Consider the following 20,035-nt stretch of genomic DNA (forward strand, 5'->3'; position numbering starts at 1 on the left):
AACCTCCTAAAAGACATAAGGCAGTTTTGGCTAGATCTTATCTCTCACATTCGGAGCCAACATTCATTGTCTTATCTATTGCCAAAATATTGCGTTACTTCCAGGACTGTAAGAATTTACATTTTCCAGTTGAGTATTATTGCTTGACATAAATACATATTTATAAACCAAACGACAGAATATTTTCAGCGACACAATTTTAAAAACTTAGGTAGAAGTAAAATGTAAAAAAAAGGTAAAGGTAAAATTTATATACGGGTTGCTTTGTGAAACTATGAGTATGAACATGTATGAACCTTACATTAAGAACGATAAGAACAGTTGAAAGCAGTTGTTTCTTACTCCAAGCAATTCGCTGTTACCCTTTTTACAGCTGAACTGACTGAAGTAAAGGAGATATAGTGCCTTGCCCAAGCACACATCGTAAAGGGAGCGGCCGAAATTCGAATTCTGTATGGGAGCGACTTAGCCTTCTCGGTCAATGCGTCCGCTTTTGACCAGTGCGTCCAACGAAGGTGAAAGTAAACAACATGATATTCAGCTCCTGTTTTAAATGGAAATAAAATCTGAAATGTAGATCCCTCGGAAGCACCGAGAACAAGGACAGACAATGTTGATCTTAACTTCAATCTAAGTATTCTCAAATAATTTGAGACAATAAAGGAATTTTCAAAAACCTTAAACAATTAAGAACAATTAAGTATTTAATCTGAATTGCTATGAAAAACAATAAATGCAGATTGAATTTTGTTTTTAAAGGCACTGGTACTTGCCTCCAGACCCTAAGACAACAAAAATAAAAATATGTTAAAAAATCAGGAAATTATGCTATATTTCTTCAAAAAGCATTGAAACTTAATTACTGATATTTTGTACGTTATGGTTTTTTGCTTTTATTAATTCTTTCAATGAAAATTGAACGGCGTTTACAATGCTTTGCTCTAGGTAAACTGCCTTAATTATAAATATATATATATATATATATAGTTCACGTTAAATAAGACAGCGGAGAATGTTTTAGTGGCACTGCAGCCCTGGTTCGATTACCGCCGTGGGCATTTCTTCTTAATTTAGCGTAAGATAGCCTTGACACAAAAACACAATGTTCTTAATATAACCAAACTTCAATTTTAAAGAACGATTTTTATAGCTAAATTATGGAGGTTAGTGCCTTTAGAAATTTCCTTACTCTTCATTGCACTTGTGTCGTATGGAATTTATAGTTGATTAAATATAGAGTGTTGAGAGGCTTTTTGAGAGGAAATTGACTAGCTTTTTTCTCCGCTAAAGTAACATTTATAATGTTTACGATCTTCTTGGCGTTTCTCAGGCTATTTATCTAGGGTAAGATTGATGTTCTTCATTTCCTTTCTTAACATGACAGTTGTTATAAAATATTTGTGGATGTTCTGTATCTAGAAGTGTCAAAATTCTAAATTCTAAATCTCCCATTTTATATTTTAATTTGTTACAAAAGAATATTCTAACATTTAACGCAATTAACTTGAAATTCTTAATTCGGTTTTTACCTTTAAGTTATAAAATAAATGAGCCGTGCCATGAGAAAACTAACATTATAATGGCTTTGCGACCAGCATGGATCCAGACCAGCCTGCGCATCCGCGCAATCTGGTCAGGATCCATGCTGTTCGCTTTCAAAGCCTATTGCGATTAGAGAATCCATAAGCGAACAGCATGGATCCAGACCAGACTGCGCGAATGCGCAGGCTGGTCTGGATCCATGCTGGTCGCAAAGCCACTATGTTGGTTTTCTCATGGCGCGGCTCAAATAGTAAAGAATTTCAGATAATAACCCTATATTGAATAGCTTTGGAAATTGTTTTCTGTTTGAGCTTCGTTTTTTTTTTCATTTATACATACGACAAATGCTTTTCTACCACTGACAGAATTCAATATAACATGATAAAATGGTGGGAGTGTAGTACTATAATGCTGTCTTAAATGATTTTAGAACTAACCCGACTGTAATAAGTTATTTTTTTTTTCATATTTAGTAGGCAGTAAAAGAAAATTTATTGTCACAGTATGCCATTTTGAGCAGTTCTTTAGACTACAGCTATTTTAAACAAGCTTTTGATGGAGTAGGAATCAGTTTTCGTTTATATTTGTAAACGATGCGAAAGATATTTCTACATACAGACTCCAGTTTCCATTTCTTCCCCGTACTTCTCCGTCCGTGACCGCCAGTTCTTCCATTGTTAGAGCACATTACGAAGCAACAAATTTGTCACGAATTTTATTAAAAATACAACAAAAAACGAGTGTGCCGATATTACATACGGTTTGCCAGAAACTCCCTGTTTAAGTCGTATAATATGATGGTCTGATAATTAGAGGTACAGAAATGAATAGACTAACTGATATACTATGACACACTGCGTCTTATTGTTTTATATTTTTAAAGTTATTAATATAGCCAATCTATATCCTAGCTCCAGTATCATGTTAAAATCGGTTTTTTTAAAATTTGTTAAATAGACTGGCATTTGTCACTTTCACATAACTAAAAAAAAATACAAAAAAAAATCTGATTTTTTATGACAAATTCTTTACTGTCAGTCTAAAAAATTCTTCTTCTTACATTCTTACGCCCTTCACTGTCAGACCTGCAGCCTAAATGAAACTTGTGGATCGTCGCAGATCCTCATTGCCTCCATACAGTTTCTGTGGGATCGAAGTATCTATCGGCCAAGTCGCAGCTCGCTCCTTGTCACGTCTTTTACATTTCTGGAGTACATGCTGTGTGGTCTTATCTTTCTCACCACATGGTCATAATGGCGTATGTGCCAGTCTGTTTTTCTTTTACATGTGTGCACGAAATGATCAGCGCATCTTACGCCCCATGGCGTCGCGTGTCACTGAATTTTGCTGTAGAAAATCGAATGGACTCCGTGAGCATAAAGGAACGGAAATAACAAGTACTTAGTAATTGTAATAAATGGAAGAATAGATTGACCATACCATATACAATGTAATACGTTAGTTAGTCTAATAAAACAACTGGTCACATTGTTTTTTTCAATTAGTGTCTATTGAACAAAGATGACAATAACTATTTGGGATACAGGGCCGTTTCCAAATGGTAAATTATAAATACAGGACAAACGAATTTATTCAACACATCATAGTCTATTAAATACACTAATGTTGCTATTATTCTGTTAGGAACTTCAATGTTTTCATATTCATGTGAATAATGTCGTGAGCGTAAGCAAAATTATAATTATCTAATTAAAACAATTTCAAAATTTGGTATTTTTAAACCCAAATGAAATATTGCGATTATTTCAAAATCTACTGTAATGTATGAATTTTAAGTTAACGCAAATATTCCAAGTTCGAAACGCATAAGGGGTGTTTATTATCTCCCATAAACAGATTCAGTAAAAACCGAGGTAACTATAATATTAATCTGACTAACGTACATCTCCAGTTAACGCTACGCACATTGGATCTGAAGACGTGCTATTGATAGACTCGTTCTGACGACCCATCCACTAGCCAATCAGAGCCTTACATGCAACATCAGTCGATAGGGCACTCGCCCTGTGTGCGGGGGTCCCGGGTTCGAGCCCGGACTGACTGCACATTTTTCTCACCTTTATACATTCGACGCTATTCTGATGGTTCAGCCAAATATTTGTTGGAACAAGTCCTGATTGGTTCAAATAAAAATAGATCTGCAAAAATAAAAATAGCAATATCGGAAATCCAAAATATACAGAAGACGAATGTGAATGGTTTTTTCTCAGATCTTCGTTAAGAAGGTCAAGTACTTTAGTCAGATTGATTTAATATTGTTATACTTGGGTGCGTTTTTATGCTTCAAAAGGGCCATCTTGATTTTCAGAATACATACATTCATGGATAAAGAATGAAAACTACAACATACATCTTTTCTCAAAAATTTCTTTTAGCAATGCAGTACATAGGTTCTGTTTATTTGTGCAAGAACAGAGGCAGTTTGTAAAATTGGGAAGTCATATCAGTATAAAGACGCGGAATGATATATAAAGTAATAAAAAGAACATGGGAAAAGCTGTACGGTCAACATCACACCACTTTCTTACCTACATACATTATGATATTTATAAGAAATAGCGCGCGCGGAAGTAATTTAACGATAAGTGTCAAAAACGAATTATCTCTATTCAGGCTAGAAATATGTCTTTCATTCCAAATGATTTCTTACAGGCATCATTATCTACCGCCGCAAAAGGCTGAAAGAAGGCATTAATATTTATCAGATGTTTCCCTGTCAACAGCTTGAAAATGAAAACTTTCAGGTTGTAACATTTGGTATATTCATACGAGGCCTTCGACCGACTTCTGTTGGCAATTATGTGGCATTTTTGTCCTGTCATTGTTTTAAACTTGCAAATAATTCAAACAAATTAAAGTTTCATCTGAAAACCCGATTTTGAAATTAGATTTCTCAAATTCTTGATGGCATGAAACTATACCTTTTAAATTCCTGAAAAAGATTTTCAAATGATCTAGTACTAATGTTAATCGGAAATTAAGGCCATATCATTTTAACGCCAAGATCATGCTGTGGGACCAAATGTAAAATAGGCAGTACTTAGCGGCTCCTTCATATCTTGTAAACGCTTTAAGTTTTTTTGTATTACTTTGCAAACATGTTAAGTATTATGAGATGAAGTCCAGAACGCCAAAGGCCATATCAGTTCATGGTCAGTGATATACGTTGGAATGAGAGATCAGTTGCCGCCCAATATACTTATTTACCTCGGAAACATTTTCAAAGATTATTTTCACATGTGTTTTATATGTGACGTAAAATATTTTAATGTCTTGCTATAATTACTAGCAAGCAATTGAGTGAAAAATAAAGCTAAGCTGGAAGCCGAGCAAAATAACAAGGTTTTATTTTCTAAGTTAAAAGTTTAGATGACATTGCTATGTCTGTAAGTCGCTAGGTTCTCATCGTAAATCAAAATGAAAATAGCTCTGTATTTGTCTGTGACGCAACGACGAATATATAATTAAGCAGAAGTAAGAATGTACAAAACATTTCAAATACTTGGCGAAAGACAAATGGAAGTAAAGTGCCTCTATGTGCGACTAATGTCTGATTAAAGTAGTTCTAAAAACAATAATTGTGGAAAATTACGATATGAAGAGCTTCAAAAAAGATTATTTGAATATTGATTTGCCACACTTGGCTAATGTACAATATCAATTTCTAGGGAATATTTTGTGGTCTTAGGAAGCAAAAATGAATTGATTAATCTTATTTGCTTGATGCGTTTGGCATTTGTTTTCTCAGAAATCATTATTATTGTTAGTAATAAATTTAAGTGTATATGGCTAATGGACCCATTCTGTATCATAGATACGTTATTCCCACCTGTGTATTTGTATTTTCAACACTTATTTGAAAGTTTATTTCAAAAGCCAAATACTATGCTTTCTAAATTGTCACAGTTTTGAGAGTTTAGAACCAAACACGGTGTACGTGTAAGATATGTATTTCTAGAAAACAACATAATGCACTAATTTCGACATTCTCGTTCAACTTTAAAGTGTTCCATTATAGGTTGAACAAGTTTTGTATATGATTGATATTTAAAAATGAAAAAGCATATGTCTGGCATTTCTTTTATAATTCTGGTCAAAAGTTATATATTTGAATTTCCCTGGAAAATGTCAATTTTGTACGCATTGTTGATAATATTATCAGTGAGTGCTTATACTATCTAACTACTGCTGCTTTCGCCACGTGACGTACAGCACATTGTATCACTAAAATTTGCTAATGCAAACTGATAGTAATTCAGTTTTTTACAATGATTTATAGTGATGATACAAAATCTTGACACGTTAAACATACGATGGTTATAATAACTAAGTTTATAGAAATGTGTGATTTCTCTTCAATCTAACTGATTTTGCTTGACAATGACTTTGCAAATTTCTACATCACACTTGAATATTACTCTTACAAGAGGTAAAATGTTATGCGCGCGAGATAATGTTATGTTATAAGAAAGAATTGCATGTCCTAGATATACCTCCGTATTAATATACAACATTCTTTTACAATTGAAGGAAAACAAAATTATATCAAATGACATATCATGAGCCGTATTCGTTACGTTTTTCCTCACATTTTTTATATAAAATCGAGACTTAATGTCCGAATGTAATGTAATCGTATGTTATTTAGATTGACTTTGCACGAAATATATAAATAAATTTCCAAGAGACTTGAAAAGGTATGTCAACGTAGGATTGTTTTCTCAGAAAACGTATTTATATATGTATTTGACGCGTTGATAATTACCAACATGTCACGCAACATGCACAACGAATATCTATGATTATTTAGGGTAAGTTGTTTTATCTTAAACAAAATAAATAAAATGTATTTCTACAATGAGAAAATACAAGATATTTTTTAATTGAAGAAATATGCTATTATTTTGTAACAAATGACATTTCATTTCCCATCTTTATAATTATGTACAGATAGATGTGTCTAATATCTAGTTAATTACTTTCCTTTCTGTTCTGCATAAATACATTTTCTTTACAATATATTACCATTTAGATACAGTTTAGTGACAGTTATAGTATTTGTATAGAATCTATGACTTAATTGTTAAGTATAGCTATTAATAGATAGGACATACTAGTATTTTAAACATTGACAAGTGGCATCAGTATGAGGAGTTATCCTAAAAAATGTTCATAGGGACTGCCATGCATCGAGCACACATTCCCACACAAAAATAAGGCTCTCAACGGGAAGGATCTCATAAGCTGCATTCCACGTTGTGGCACAGCCTTTTCTATAGAGCTGTAGGACATATAGAATAACATGTCTTGATCAAAGTTGTTCATTTCAAAATTTACTTTCAACGCAATATGTATGACTGTAATGCATTTGATCAAGTTGTTTTTAAATTAAACAAAACAATTATTCAAACACATTAAACTGAAAAGAATCAAGTTTTGCGCCGGGATTTAGAAAGGAGTTTAAAGACTTCTATTTTTCCTGGTCTTGTATGATCATGGAAAACATTAAGAATTTCTGCTTGTGCTTAAGAAGTGTGGGAGGTGGCGGCGGACTTGAGGGGCGTTGCACATTTCATTACCTATCATGAACATAATTCAACTGAGTCGACTATTATGTTTGTTGGTTTTATTCTATTCTTAACATATAAAGGATATTTTTACAGGTTTTATTATTGTAATAAAACCCCGATTGCCATACACATTTATCACGGTCCGGGTAATCTGCAGAAGGTATGACAAGGTAAACGGTAGAAAAACACATCGTCCTACGTTTTGTTCGTTCCAACATCGGGAAATATTAATTCTTGTATAAGACTAAATTGCCGTAAGATATTCTATACTGTAATAGTTTCTAGTATGAATTTCATTTTCAATGTGCCGACATTATAGTAAGATATAAATAGAGTTATCCGGTATCCAAAGTCAAAATAAGTATGGATGTCTGTAGTAAAATGTCAGTTAACGTTAGTGTTTCTTGAAATTTATCTTTCACAAATTGTTTTTATTGTTTCAGGATACTGTAGCCCATACTTTGACAGAATCTCGTGCTGGCCTGCAACCCGTGCTAATACTACAGCACAGCAAACTTGTCCATTTCAAAACGATTCTTCATGTGAGTATAAAATGCCATTCTACAGTCACTGTGATTATTTTTCCATCTGTAGTGGGAATAAACATTAGAGACAACAGCGGAGAAATGGCTCTGACATGGATCGGCATTGGCTTTTTTTCCAACAGTAAAATAAATTACATGACTGTGGTATCCATGTTCTCTACTACCCCGTTGGATGGATACTTCAAATATTCTGAAAAAGTTATACCATTTATAAATGAGTGCATTTGTAAAGAAATGAAACCAGTTCCTGAAAACTACATTCCAACTTGTTATATGAAGTTTTAGCACTGGGATATTAAATGTATTGCATCAAAACGAAGATATGTAACACGTCTTTGAAAATGGTGTTTCTGAAGGCGCTGAACTGTCAAAAGTGGTGCCCTTTATGCAGTCCGTTTCTGGAATTCTATGTATCCTGACAGTTGTTTTATTGCATGATATACATGTTTTTATGTTTTTTAATTTTCATTTGAAACAACCATTTCTTTCTATGATATGGTGTTGTTTGATTTTTTTCTGAAAATGTAAGGCTAAGCGTTAATACTGTATTGGCGTGACCAGAAATAATCGTTTCATATTCCCATGTCATCTAGTCGCAAAAAAGTATACACATTCAACCTGGTATATTAGCAAAGCCAGACAATTTATGTAACACTTTTAATCTACCATTTGTAGAATATGACCTAAATGCGAAATATCTTGTCTTCCTAAAGCAATTCTACTGAAAATTACAGGGCCGTAATCATTAAACATTTTTGCAGTTTAGATTTCTACCATGTTTTATCAAAATCATACATATCATTTCTTGAGGTATGACTACGGACGGACCAAAATTGAATAAAAACTCTACATTATGTACTATATATATGCCTCAAAAGTGGTTTGTAATATATTATTAGAAAGGGCAATTTATCTTGTCCTGCTCAATAAATCTTTATGAAACTTGCAGTGCTACATTGCCATATAGCAATTAATATTTCTAACACGTTTTATTGAAATCCGTTAATCCCTCTCTGCGGTATGACTCCAGATGGACAGAAATTGGAATGAAAACGCTATATGCAATATATATACACGTGTACAAAGGGCAACAATCTGACCAAAACTTGCAGAATGGCATTTCCCTACAGTAGTTAACATTTCTACCATGTTTTATTTAAATACTCCAAACGATGTCATAGTTATTGGCTGGTACGGTCGGACAGTAAGGACGAAGAGGACGGACGGACAGTACAAATGTATATCCCCATTTGGGAAATAATAGTGCGTATTTTGAATGAAGTAACAACATTTTTGGTGTTGGTATCGGGCATATGCATATTTAAATATACGTTATTAGGTGTTAAGTGTGAACTCTTTAACACCATTTTTTTAAAATTTCTATTCAGTGGTTGTATACAGATACTGTCCAAGCAATGGTTCATGGGAAAATGCTTTGTCAGATTACACATCATGTATAGGCGTTGATCCGGTAAGTTTTTTTACAAGTTTACAAGGAATAATAAGATTGCAAATGACTATTTATAAATCAAACAGTCTTCACCAGCTTTAAGACCAATGAACAATAACATAATCGACAATCTCCCTTATGATTTATTGCATGCAGAATCTCTATTTCTTTATTGTTAATTGCAATGTTATTCTACAAATAATCATCTGCGATAGTAGTACAAAATCTGACATTCAATTTGTTTATTCTGTAACAATTACTACAGCTTCAAACAAACATTTGCATATCTGATATCATTTTAGTAGCCTTTTTCAAATTTCTGACATGCAAGTAGAAAAGACTCACAAAAAAGTTTAAATACACATATGAATAACCTGATGAGTGACGTATATCTGCCAAAATCTTATTTAGAATAAGAAAAAATCAAGGCTCCTTGTTGATAATATTTCTATAACAGACTTGACATACTAAGTTCTTTTTAAATACCGTATGTGGAATAATTAGTCTTCTTGGAAATATCTCGTTTGAACATTTCAGACAACAGCTGATCCCCGAGATGTAAAGCTTGCAGAAACGTTGAGAGATATTTACTTCATTCTCAGCACTATTTCATTAGTTTTTCTACTCATTACCATTTTTATCTTCCAGTATTTTAGGTAAGTCCAGGTCTTTATGTCTTCTGTCTTACGGGCACCGAGTGTTTCTTTATGTTTATTTTTTTTCTTTACGCTTCTATAGTGTTTTGTATAACTTCTGGCAAAATGAAAATAGTGCGTTGAAAAAAGAAAACATTATTGTCATGAAAACTATTGTTGGTAAACTTTTGCTGATAGTATACCTTTCTTTGACAAAATTCGAGTATAATTTTCATCATATATATTTGTTCTAATGGAATAAATATAATTTGTAAATCTTAATAGAAAACAAGCTACAACCATGTAGTGTCAATAATTCCATAGAAACGAGGAAATCCTCCAGTTTACAATGACAAAATGGACACATGGGATTAAATGTCGTAAAAAATATTTGAGTTACGAAGTGGTATGACAAATTTCTATTATTAAATTTACAGAATTCTATCCGATCTATTTTCACTGTATGTTTACTTGTTGCTTTAAATGTTTCTCTCTTGTTAAACAGTTACGTTTCATCTGATAGGTGCATGTATTTTGTTTGACAGGATTTGTTTGTTTAGTCTACAAATAATCGTAAGTTACGTAGTTTTGATTTATTTATAGGACGGGCAGTCTTTAATGAAGTAAAGTTTGATTCTGACTAGTTGTCACGAGATCAAATATAAAAAGTTCAGCCTGGCATATGTTGATTAGGTCTTTTTTCAATTTTGTTTTTAGTTAATTGGATTCCTACGCTTAGTTATAACCTATATTAGTCTTGTGTCAAATGATATGAATACAATTCAATACAAGTAAGAAATTCAAGATACATTTCATAAGAAAGAATATCTAGCACTTTTGGCAAAATCCGAAGTATTCCAAGGGATGAATATAAGGGATATATATACAACAGGAAATAACTATTAGACATTAACAACTCAAGTGTCCATGGGTAATTTCGGCATGTATGCGACTGGCGAACATTTTTTAATATCACTGTTTCAGTACCAGCAGATAAATACCAAAAGGTAAAACGTTGTTAATCAAAAGATAATAGGTAAGGGTAGATTTCTCGGAAACACAGAACACCAAAAACACAGCCCCAGGGCCACGCATTTACATAGTAGGCCCACAACAAGAAGAAGCTGTAATGGAAAAATATTTTAAGACACGCTTAATCGGACTTACAAATGAATAAATTTTACACAGTTAATAACTAAACTTAGCGTCCCCCTAACGTTCACATAAACGTTCAATCGCCTGCCTGGTACGGAGACACCAGTGGCTTTTTCTTCGTTAGGGTATCAGTGACATTTACAAATACTGTAGTCATGGGGGCGAATAAAACCTATGTTTATTATCATGACTTATTTCCCATGCACAATAATTTGCCATTAATTACTAAGATCATTTTATTTATGGTATACTTAACATTTACAACAGCCAATTCGAAACTGAATAAGTCACCGACACGCCTTCGATATTCTGCTATAAGAGGGCTGATTAAACAGGTCATGATACTATCTCGGAGTGTTAAATAGTGATGAAGTTTGAAATTCATTTTAAAACCATTGAGATATTTCACGACAAAGGTGAACTGCCACTGTCTGTAATTAGTGATACTCCTGTTCGTTGTAAGTGTTATTTACGCAATTTCTCCACTAATTATGCAAGGGGACTCCGTGACCGAGTGGTTTAGGTCGCTGACTTCAAATCACTTGCCCCTCACCGATAAGGATTTGAGCCTCACTCCTGGCGTTGAATTTCTCATGTGAGGAAGCCATCCATCAGGCTTATGGAAGGTCGGTGGTTCTACCCAGGTTCCCGTCCATGATGAAATAACGCACGAAGGAGTCTTCCTCTACCATCAAATCTAGAAAGTCGTCTTGGCATCTTAATTGTGTCTTTAATGCCAGCAGAAAACAAACAAAAAATCTAATTATACTACATCTACTACTGACTGAATCAATTGCTTACAAATTCTACTAACACCACAATTTTTATACTTCTAAATAATTAGATATCCTGTCTGCATTCCGGTAATGGAGTAAGTACTCATACATGAAAATTTCGATTAAAGGAAGGGTTTAGCTGTTATATGTTATATCAAATTCAATGAACGTTGTCACGATAAACAAGAATTTCCACTCCTATCAATTATAAATCAGAAAACTTGTCTGAAACTGTGTGAATTTTGAATCTGTTTTAGGAGAAAAAATATTTTATTTAAACCGAATGGGAATGGTATTCGAGTCAAGCAGAAATCTAAATTTTCATGTGTAACCAACTTCACATTCACTTGTTATATTCTGAGCAAATTCAACTCACATTTCATAGTAAAGTTTGCACTTCTAAAATAAACCCTCACAGTCCTGTTAATCTTATATCAATACAGTCTTTGGATTATGGAGTCAAATTACTTAGTAGTTTTTGTAATTTCACTCAAGAATTACACATACTAGAACTGTACTGTTTACAGTCGCAGCTCAAACAATATGTAAATATTCCTTTAAAAGATTGCTTTCTAATGAAGTTCAAATTTCTGGACAGTTACTGAAAATTCCTCCGTGGCCGGATGTCGTTGATGAAACACTTGCCCCATCACCACTGTTGGTTTGAAACCTCACTTTGGGTGTAGAATTATTTAAATTGAGGAAGCCATCCAGCTGGCCTGCGGAAGGTTGATGTTTTACCTGCCTTAAATAATGCGAAGAGGATCCACCAGCAAAAGTTTGAAAGTCGCCATATGACCTATGATTTTGTTTGTGTGACGTTAAACTCGAAAAAAGAAAACGAAATATAAACAACAAATACTGTTTACCACAAAACGTATATATCTGTCTAACAGTAATTCCAGTATTATATTAGAACTTTAATGCATCTATACAGGGTAACATATTTTTATTGTTTCTTCTAATGGTATCTTCTTCCAAATAATATTTTAATTATTTATTTGCAAATAAACTTTACAATATGTTCTTTTCTTTTTTTGTGTGTGTAGTGTAAAATGTATCTTTTACATGTCATCGAATACTAAAAATTTAACGAAGTTTCTAATAAAGATATTTTGGAAACGTTCAATTATTATGATATATATAAGGCAGGGCACATGATTCCAGGTTTCACGTTCTAGTAAAGAGGTGTTTTTAGTTTAATCAGATATAGTTTATATCAGTGAATTAACTCATCTTTATTTTAAATCTTCTACCATACAATAGCATATCAGTTTTCTATCAAGAATGTCAATGAATGTAAGTGTTGACTGTGCTATAAACAATAAAATTCCTTTTCAAATAAAAACCAAGAACAAATGTCATTACTTTGCAACGGTAATCATTTTGTTTTTGAAAGTGTAAAATTTAACCTGTCGATGAAAAGAATAGCACATGCATCATATTACATATTAGCCCAGTTTTATTTATTGGTGCCATAATAAAGAACTTTACAGACTTCAATACGAATATGCCCTTTTACTTCAACCATACGTTGAAAATCATATTTAAAATCAAATTAACTTAATGATTTTCTATATCTATATTTACAACTTACACAATGCATTATACAGCATTTTAAATCCAGTTTATATTGGAACTTCCTGTCATGAATGTTGCTAACCAGAAGTGTCTACGCTCTGGACGGAGCGGGTGATTTCTATTAAGATTCTACAGACGAAATACTTGAACTTTAAACGTTTAAATCTTGCATTTAAATTTAGTATTTTTTTTTAAACAGAAAATCTCAAAACAATCATCGATGCGGTATTAAACATAGTAAATCGAAAATTTATTTAATTTCAAAGGTTACCACATTATGCGGCGTTGTTTTGAAGATTTATTTATGAATTGTACATATACTTACTTTCTAGAAAAAAATATATAACTGCTTCAAAAAAAGATTTGGATAACGATTAAAGAGACTTGTAAGAGACATAATGCTAATTTTACTTATGCCATACTTCAAGATAATGAGTTAGACTTAATTTAATTAGTGGATTGTCTTTGGTTGCAGATAGAAAGATATAGCTTACTTTCCTATTTTACAAGACACTTTAGTTTTCAAAATGATAAGTATGTGTTTCAAAATGTAGGCCAGTTACCAGAGCTTCAGAAGATTATGACTTTGTGTTGTCTAAATAAAAGTGTATATCTATTAACACAATAACCTTTACTGGATATAAATTATTGTCTTATATTCACATATAGATTGTTTTCTTATCCAAGTCTATCTGTATTTTCCCAAAAAAAAGAAAGAGGATTTCCTCTTCGGATATGTTTTAGCTATGTGTTTGGTTTTCACCACACTCAAAGTTAGTATATCGCCAGTTAATAGATCAATAACATTTAATATTTTCAGGCTATCAAAAACTGTCGTTCCAACAACAACAAAACATGTCTTACTATATATTAATGCCAAATAATTAAAGTTATTGTACTTTTTACTTTGCAGATCTTTGCATTGCAGTCGAATATCCATCCACAAACATTTGGTTGTGTCCTTCATATTCCGTTTTATTGCTAACATAATCATCACTGAACCATATATCTCCAGCCGAGAAACGTCATATAGAGACTTGGTGAGTTCATTTATCAACAATTGAATATAAATAAGCAAAAGAAAGCAATTTTACAAGTGCTTGTAATTCTAATCCAAATATCCATATCTGTCACAAGTGGGTATACGTTTTATGTAACATTTCCTTTTTGTTATACTAGTATTTAACATAGATTTTCTAAGAAATATTGTAAAGGATGCTATTTTTATATAATGGTTGTGAGAAACAAATCACACTGTGTGTATGCTACATTGAAGCACAGGTGGACATTTGTTTCATTAACATTTCAGTTTGACTTAAACACAAACAAACTCGATTATGTGAGTATATGTATTGATGAATTTTATATAAATGTGATATATAACAAAGTAGACATATTGGCAAGGCATCTCGTGCTACATGTAATTAGAAAATAAGCATAAATATTTTAAATTCACACTAAATCTGGAATTGTTTGATAATGAATGGAATTACATTTTTAACTAATTCATTACTTTTCTGCTGTAAGATTAGATTATCCATTGGCCTTTCGTTCATTTTAGATGCAACAGGTGAAAATATGCATGCAGTATACATACTGTAGAATTTCAGTATATATAGAGGGCCAATTCGTTTCATGTTTGTAGCGTTTGCCATATTTCCGCTGGCAACCGGCCAGGCATTCGTTTGACTTCAAGGCTCTGCCCGGGTCTCAGGTGCACGCCGAGGTGCGCTGGCTGGCGACATGGGCTCAGGGGCAGATCGTTTATTCAAAACACGATGAAAATGTTTTGTCTTGCCTCGCGTGACTGAAGTATCCCAGGTTAGGTGAAACGTGTTCATCCATTCTTTCAGAATCGCACTAATCTTTCAGTTCAGTTCATAATCACTTTCATTGCAAAACTTTATGGTGGTTATTTCATTTATGGATTTGTCACCATACAGTTTCTGGAATGTTCTAATGACCTTCAAAGTTGTAAGAGTGATTTGGTTTGTTATTATACACGTTAAATTTACACGTCTAAACGTTTGTTTGTTCATGATATCGTACGCATTGTGCAATATGCTAACTGGTAGTTACTACGATGTTTCCAAGTAAAGTGCGGTTTTGAAAATCCTTGAACTAGGTTTATATGAAAGATATTTCATCGAAAAAATGTAATGTATTTATTGACTACATTTTTATATTGTTTTTAGGACTGGCTATGTAAGACAGTTACAGCGCTTTCCCAGTACACGACTTTGGCAAATGTATTTTGGATGTTTGTAGAAGGGTTTTTCCTGCACCATAGCCTGGTTCTTGGTGTCTTCAGTACGCAAGCGCCGTTCAAATTATTCTACTTTATCGGCTGGGGTATGTATATGATTTTTGTAAGTCTCGTTTTCGAAGCATTCATTGTGTGTACGCTTTTTACTGTAAAGTAAAATTGAAATGGCTTTCCCTCAATCTGCATTTTGCATAAAATTAAAATGTACTTGTTGGATCTTTGAAGCAACGCGTCTGTAATATTTCTCAGTTGCAGCTTCTTTTTATTGTTGGCCTACTTTGAAAATGTGTGGTTTTTCGGCTGTGTTTGTGGTGCTCTGTGCTTCCGAGAAATCTACCCTTACCTATTGTCTTTTTACTAACGGAATAGTTCTTTAAGTTCAAACAAATGGTCAAAATTTTTCCAGTCCAGTTTAAACAGTATTCCTACGTTCAGTAAACAAACTTCTTTTTGCATGAGTTTTGCCTGCTTTTCTGTGCGGTACGTCAGTTATCAACATGACAATCAAAATGTCGAAAAATATTAGAAATGTCTGAACAATTTCACAAAGCGCTTAAGTAATGGTCGTCTTAGACTCATTTTGCCTCTCAAAATCAGACACTTTCATTTGGTGTATTTGGCTGTCACTTGTGATAACACTTATTGCGCTGTGTTTACTTACTTGATGCACTGCAATATGCATTTCTTTGACATTTACTTGAGATTAATGCGGAATTCGTGTATGATTGACGTATTCTGTTTGTTTTCTGTATCCGTTGCGAGAACATCTGTCAGAAGGGATACTTATGCAACAGGATACGATATTTGTTTTGCAGATACTAAGAGCAATAAAAAATTTAATGTTTTCCTTTTGATTCATATCTTGAAACCAGCATGCAATTAAGTGGTCATAAATTTATTCTTTTATATGATTTGAATTGGTTAGGTAAACACATGCATTGTAGAACCTTGATTGTCTATTTTTGTTGCTGAGGAAACTTAAATTAAAACCCCCATTTCATGCTTTGAAAATGATAAAAGAACTCTAAATTTTACTTAGTTGTATAAGATATTAAAAGTTATTGGTGAAAACGTATAATTTTCTCATCACATTGATGCAAGTATGGATACAGTCAAGTTCATTTAAAAAAGCACCAGTAGACAATAAAGTATGCCAATGTGTAGCAACTTTTACCAGTGAATATAATTGGTTTCATTCTCTTATTTGTCCATTAATTATTTGTGTAACATATACATGTAACATAACATTCCAGTTTAGTTTCAATGTCCACCGATAAATGATTCAAATACTGGAGACATGGAGAAATACATTTTATTTCAGGTTTACCAGCCATGTTTACGATTGCTTGGTCAATCGTGTTACATTTCGAACACGATTCATACTGTTGGAGCGACTACTCACAGCTAAACATTTACTACATTATAACCATACCATTCATTTCCGCTCTTGTTGTAAGTATGCCTTTACATGTCTTTATTTTTTGATATCTTACCCTATTGTAACATGTCAGTTTTCAACATTAAAAAGAGACTGTGTCTGTAAGATATTTTCCAGCGAAAGGAAAAGACTGAGGTAAAAGTACCACACGTTGCCGATATGGAATGCTTGATGAGATACCGGTCCGGCGTTCTTTGTTTTTCCTGTACCCGATATTATAACATTTTATTCGTATAAAGTAAAATAAATATAGAAAAACAAGTTTATGTTTATTCATATCATTTTATGATGTCGTATTTGTTACTGGCTAAAGAGGTGCGGTGTGACAAAAATCTTCCGTCAGTTTTCTGTCGTGCTTCATAAAAAAATTTATGGACGGTTCTGATAACACAAAATGTCATGCAGCTATTATGTGGAGGTTACCATATTAATATCAATACAATTATTCAACTTGTCTTTTCAGGTTAATCTTGTGTTTCTTGTAAATATCATCCGGGTCCTTGTGTCAAAACTTAGAGCAAATAATCATATAGAATCAGCAAATATCAGGTATAGTCTTTAAGTCAAATACATCACTATTTTTTTCCTGTTGTAGTTTGTCGTCATTCTTATATAACCAGTCCAACCGCCTCGGTAGCCTAGTGGTAGAGCGTCCGCTTCGAGTGCGGGAGGTCATGGGTTCGATCCCCGGCCGCGTCATACCAAAGACGTAAAAAAATGGTACTAGCAGCTTCCTCGTTTGGCGCTCAGCATTAAGGGGATAGTGCTAGGACTGGTCAGCCCGGTGTCAGTATAATGTGACTGGGTGGGGTATCATGCCACGTGTCTACGGCGTGATATTCCAGTGAGGCAGCACTATAAAGTTGGACATTGTGCTCACTGCTACAAGTAGACACCGTCGTTTATATGACTGAAAAATTGTTGAAAAAGACGTTAAACCCGAACACACACACATATATAACCAGTCCTATTTCAAATATAAACTTTTTATTTATATGAACGATTCTTTATAGACTGTGGCGATGCTATAACTGGTATTGCTGTGCTAATACTGATATTTTTAAAATGTTTTTCAGTGAATCATCGAGATATTAGAGAGCAATATATCTAGTATTTTTTCAGTGAAAAATATCAAAGGTATTTTTGTCACTTGAAAGAAACTATAAAATGAGGGTGAATTAGGTCAGAAACATGAAATGAAAATAATGTTGGTTTGTTTTACTTTTAAGACAGACGGTCGTGAACATCTTATCTTACATTTTCAAAATACATATCTTGTTCACAAACAAATATCGGCTATTTACTAGTAACTAAATGATTACAAAGCAAAACGTGTTTTCGGTTCACAATACATCCTATTTGGATTCCGTGCTCATTATAACTTTTAACCTGAAAGAAATATATTATTCGGTTGAATTCTCTACCATTGCCTCTCAAAGAAAAGTATCCTTCAGATCTGTATTACGCTTTCAGTGTGGTCGTGTAAACAGCTATCATTTGTATAATCACATAATTCAAAGCAGAAAAATCTTTTGTCTTTCCCACGAAACAACATCACACGCTTTACTATCTTCTTTCTGCTGTTTTGCCGCATTATCAGATATTATGACCATGTCAATTGACACAATAAAATACATAAAGCAGGTTCATTTTATTTACATGTAAATTGTATGCGTTGTCTGAAATGTAAACTTTTTGTACCTTTTCTGCGATAAAATGAACATGAAAATGGAAACTATTTTAGGGAGTATCAAAATCTTTTATAAAATATATATAACTTTTCTAAACGTGGTTAATCAAAGCTGTGTTTCTTCTTCAGAAAAGCAATAAAAGCCACTGTGGTATTAATGCCGTTGCTTGGTATAACTAATCTGTTATTCGTTATGAGTCCAAGTGAAACACGATCACTGAAGGTGGCGTACCACGTAACAAATGCTGTCCTTCACTCGTCACAGGTAACAAGTCTTTCTGTCCTTCATTCGTGGCTGATAGTTATTTTTTCTGTTCTTCTCTTGTCATAGGTAAATAGTTGTTTTGTATCCTTCACTTGTCACAGGTACAGTCGAAACTCGGTATCTCGAATTTCACGGGACCGTGCTTTTTACTTCGAGATAACCGAAATTCGAGTTATGTGGAAGGACGTATATTGACGAAATGATGAAAAAAAGTTGGTTCCAACACCTTTTTTAATCTCCAGCTATTGGGAACACCATAAATATAGTATACCTTGCAATAAATCTTTTAAGACGCAACACAAAATTGTTATAAATTTTAGTACACTGCATTTTATTTCCATGTTAACATAATCAGAGCTCCCGGAGGATTGAAGGGGCCTCCGTGGCCGAGTGGTTAAGGTCGCTGACTTCATATCACTTGCCGCCCCCCCCCCCCCCTCATCGATGTGGGTTCGAGCCTCACTCGGGGCTTTGAATTCTTCATGTGAGCAAGCCATCCAGCTGGCTTACGGAAGGTCGGTGGTTCTACCCAGGTGCCCGCTCGTGATGAAATAATGCACGGAGGGGCACCTGGGGTCTTCCTCCACCATTAAAGCTGGAAAGTCGCCATATGACCTATCATGTGTCAGTGCGACGTTAAATCCAACCAACCCGGAGGATTGATAGCATTTCGACCTGGAGTTTGAATGAATGATGCTTTCTCCAAAGAAGCTATTTTTTATATAGTCTCATCGTGATTACCTCTAATTAATCTTTATGATAGATCCCAACTGTTCAAATTAATTAATTCTTTAGTTTAAATTTAAAGCAATTTTCATAACGTCACAAAAACAAATGACCGCTGATTAAAAAAAATCTAATGTTTACACCAAACAATTATCATTATGGTACGTGCAAACAAGTATGACATCATCTCACTTTGATATTCGCCGCACCTTTGATATGTCGGCATCACGGCTTTCTGGCAAGGCAAAAAACATGGACATGTGTTAAAAACCAACCACATGATTCACAATGACATGTGTTAAATTTTATCGCATTTTTTCTCACTTCGACTTACCGAGTTTACAATGCACTTGAATTTTATTGACGGGACTGAAA

General features: G+C 33.6%; 1 protein-coding gene across 6 annotated transcripts in view; it reads left to right on the forward strand.

The window, feature by feature from the left end:
* The window catches only part of LOC123531486 (corticotropin-releasing factor receptor 2-like), a 124,878-nt gene that overhangs the window by 92,000 nt on the left and 12,843 nt on the right, over positions 1–20,035 (forward strand). For all 6 annotated transcript variants that reach the window (XM_045312497.2, XM_045312496.2, XM_045312495.2 and 3 more), the window contains exons 4-11: positions 7,577–7,675; positions 9,067–9,149; positions 9,666–9,784; positions 14,189–14,315; positions 15,471–15,627; positions 16,863–16,993; positions 17,443–17,528; positions 18,799–18,934. In XM_045312497.2, coding sequence (XP_045168432.2) covers positions 7,577–7,675; positions 9,067–9,149; positions 9,666–9,784; positions 14,189–14,315; positions 15,471–15,627; positions 16,863–16,993; positions 17,443–17,528; positions 18,799–18,934 — 938 coding nt within the window. The remainder of the gene's footprint in view (positions 1–7,576; positions 7,676–9,066; positions 9,150–9,665; positions 9,785–14,188; positions 14,316–15,470; positions 15,628–16,862; positions 16,994–17,442; positions 17,529–18,798; positions 18,935–20,035) is intronic.

Source organism: Mercenaria mercenaria, chromosome 11 (assembly GCF_021730395.1).
Source record: "Mercenaria mercenaria strain notata chromosome 11, MADL_Memer_1, whole genome shotgun sequence".
NCBI classification, from domain to species: Eukaryota; Metazoa; Mollusca; class Bivalvia; order Venerida; family Veneridae; genus Mercenaria; species Mercenaria mercenaria.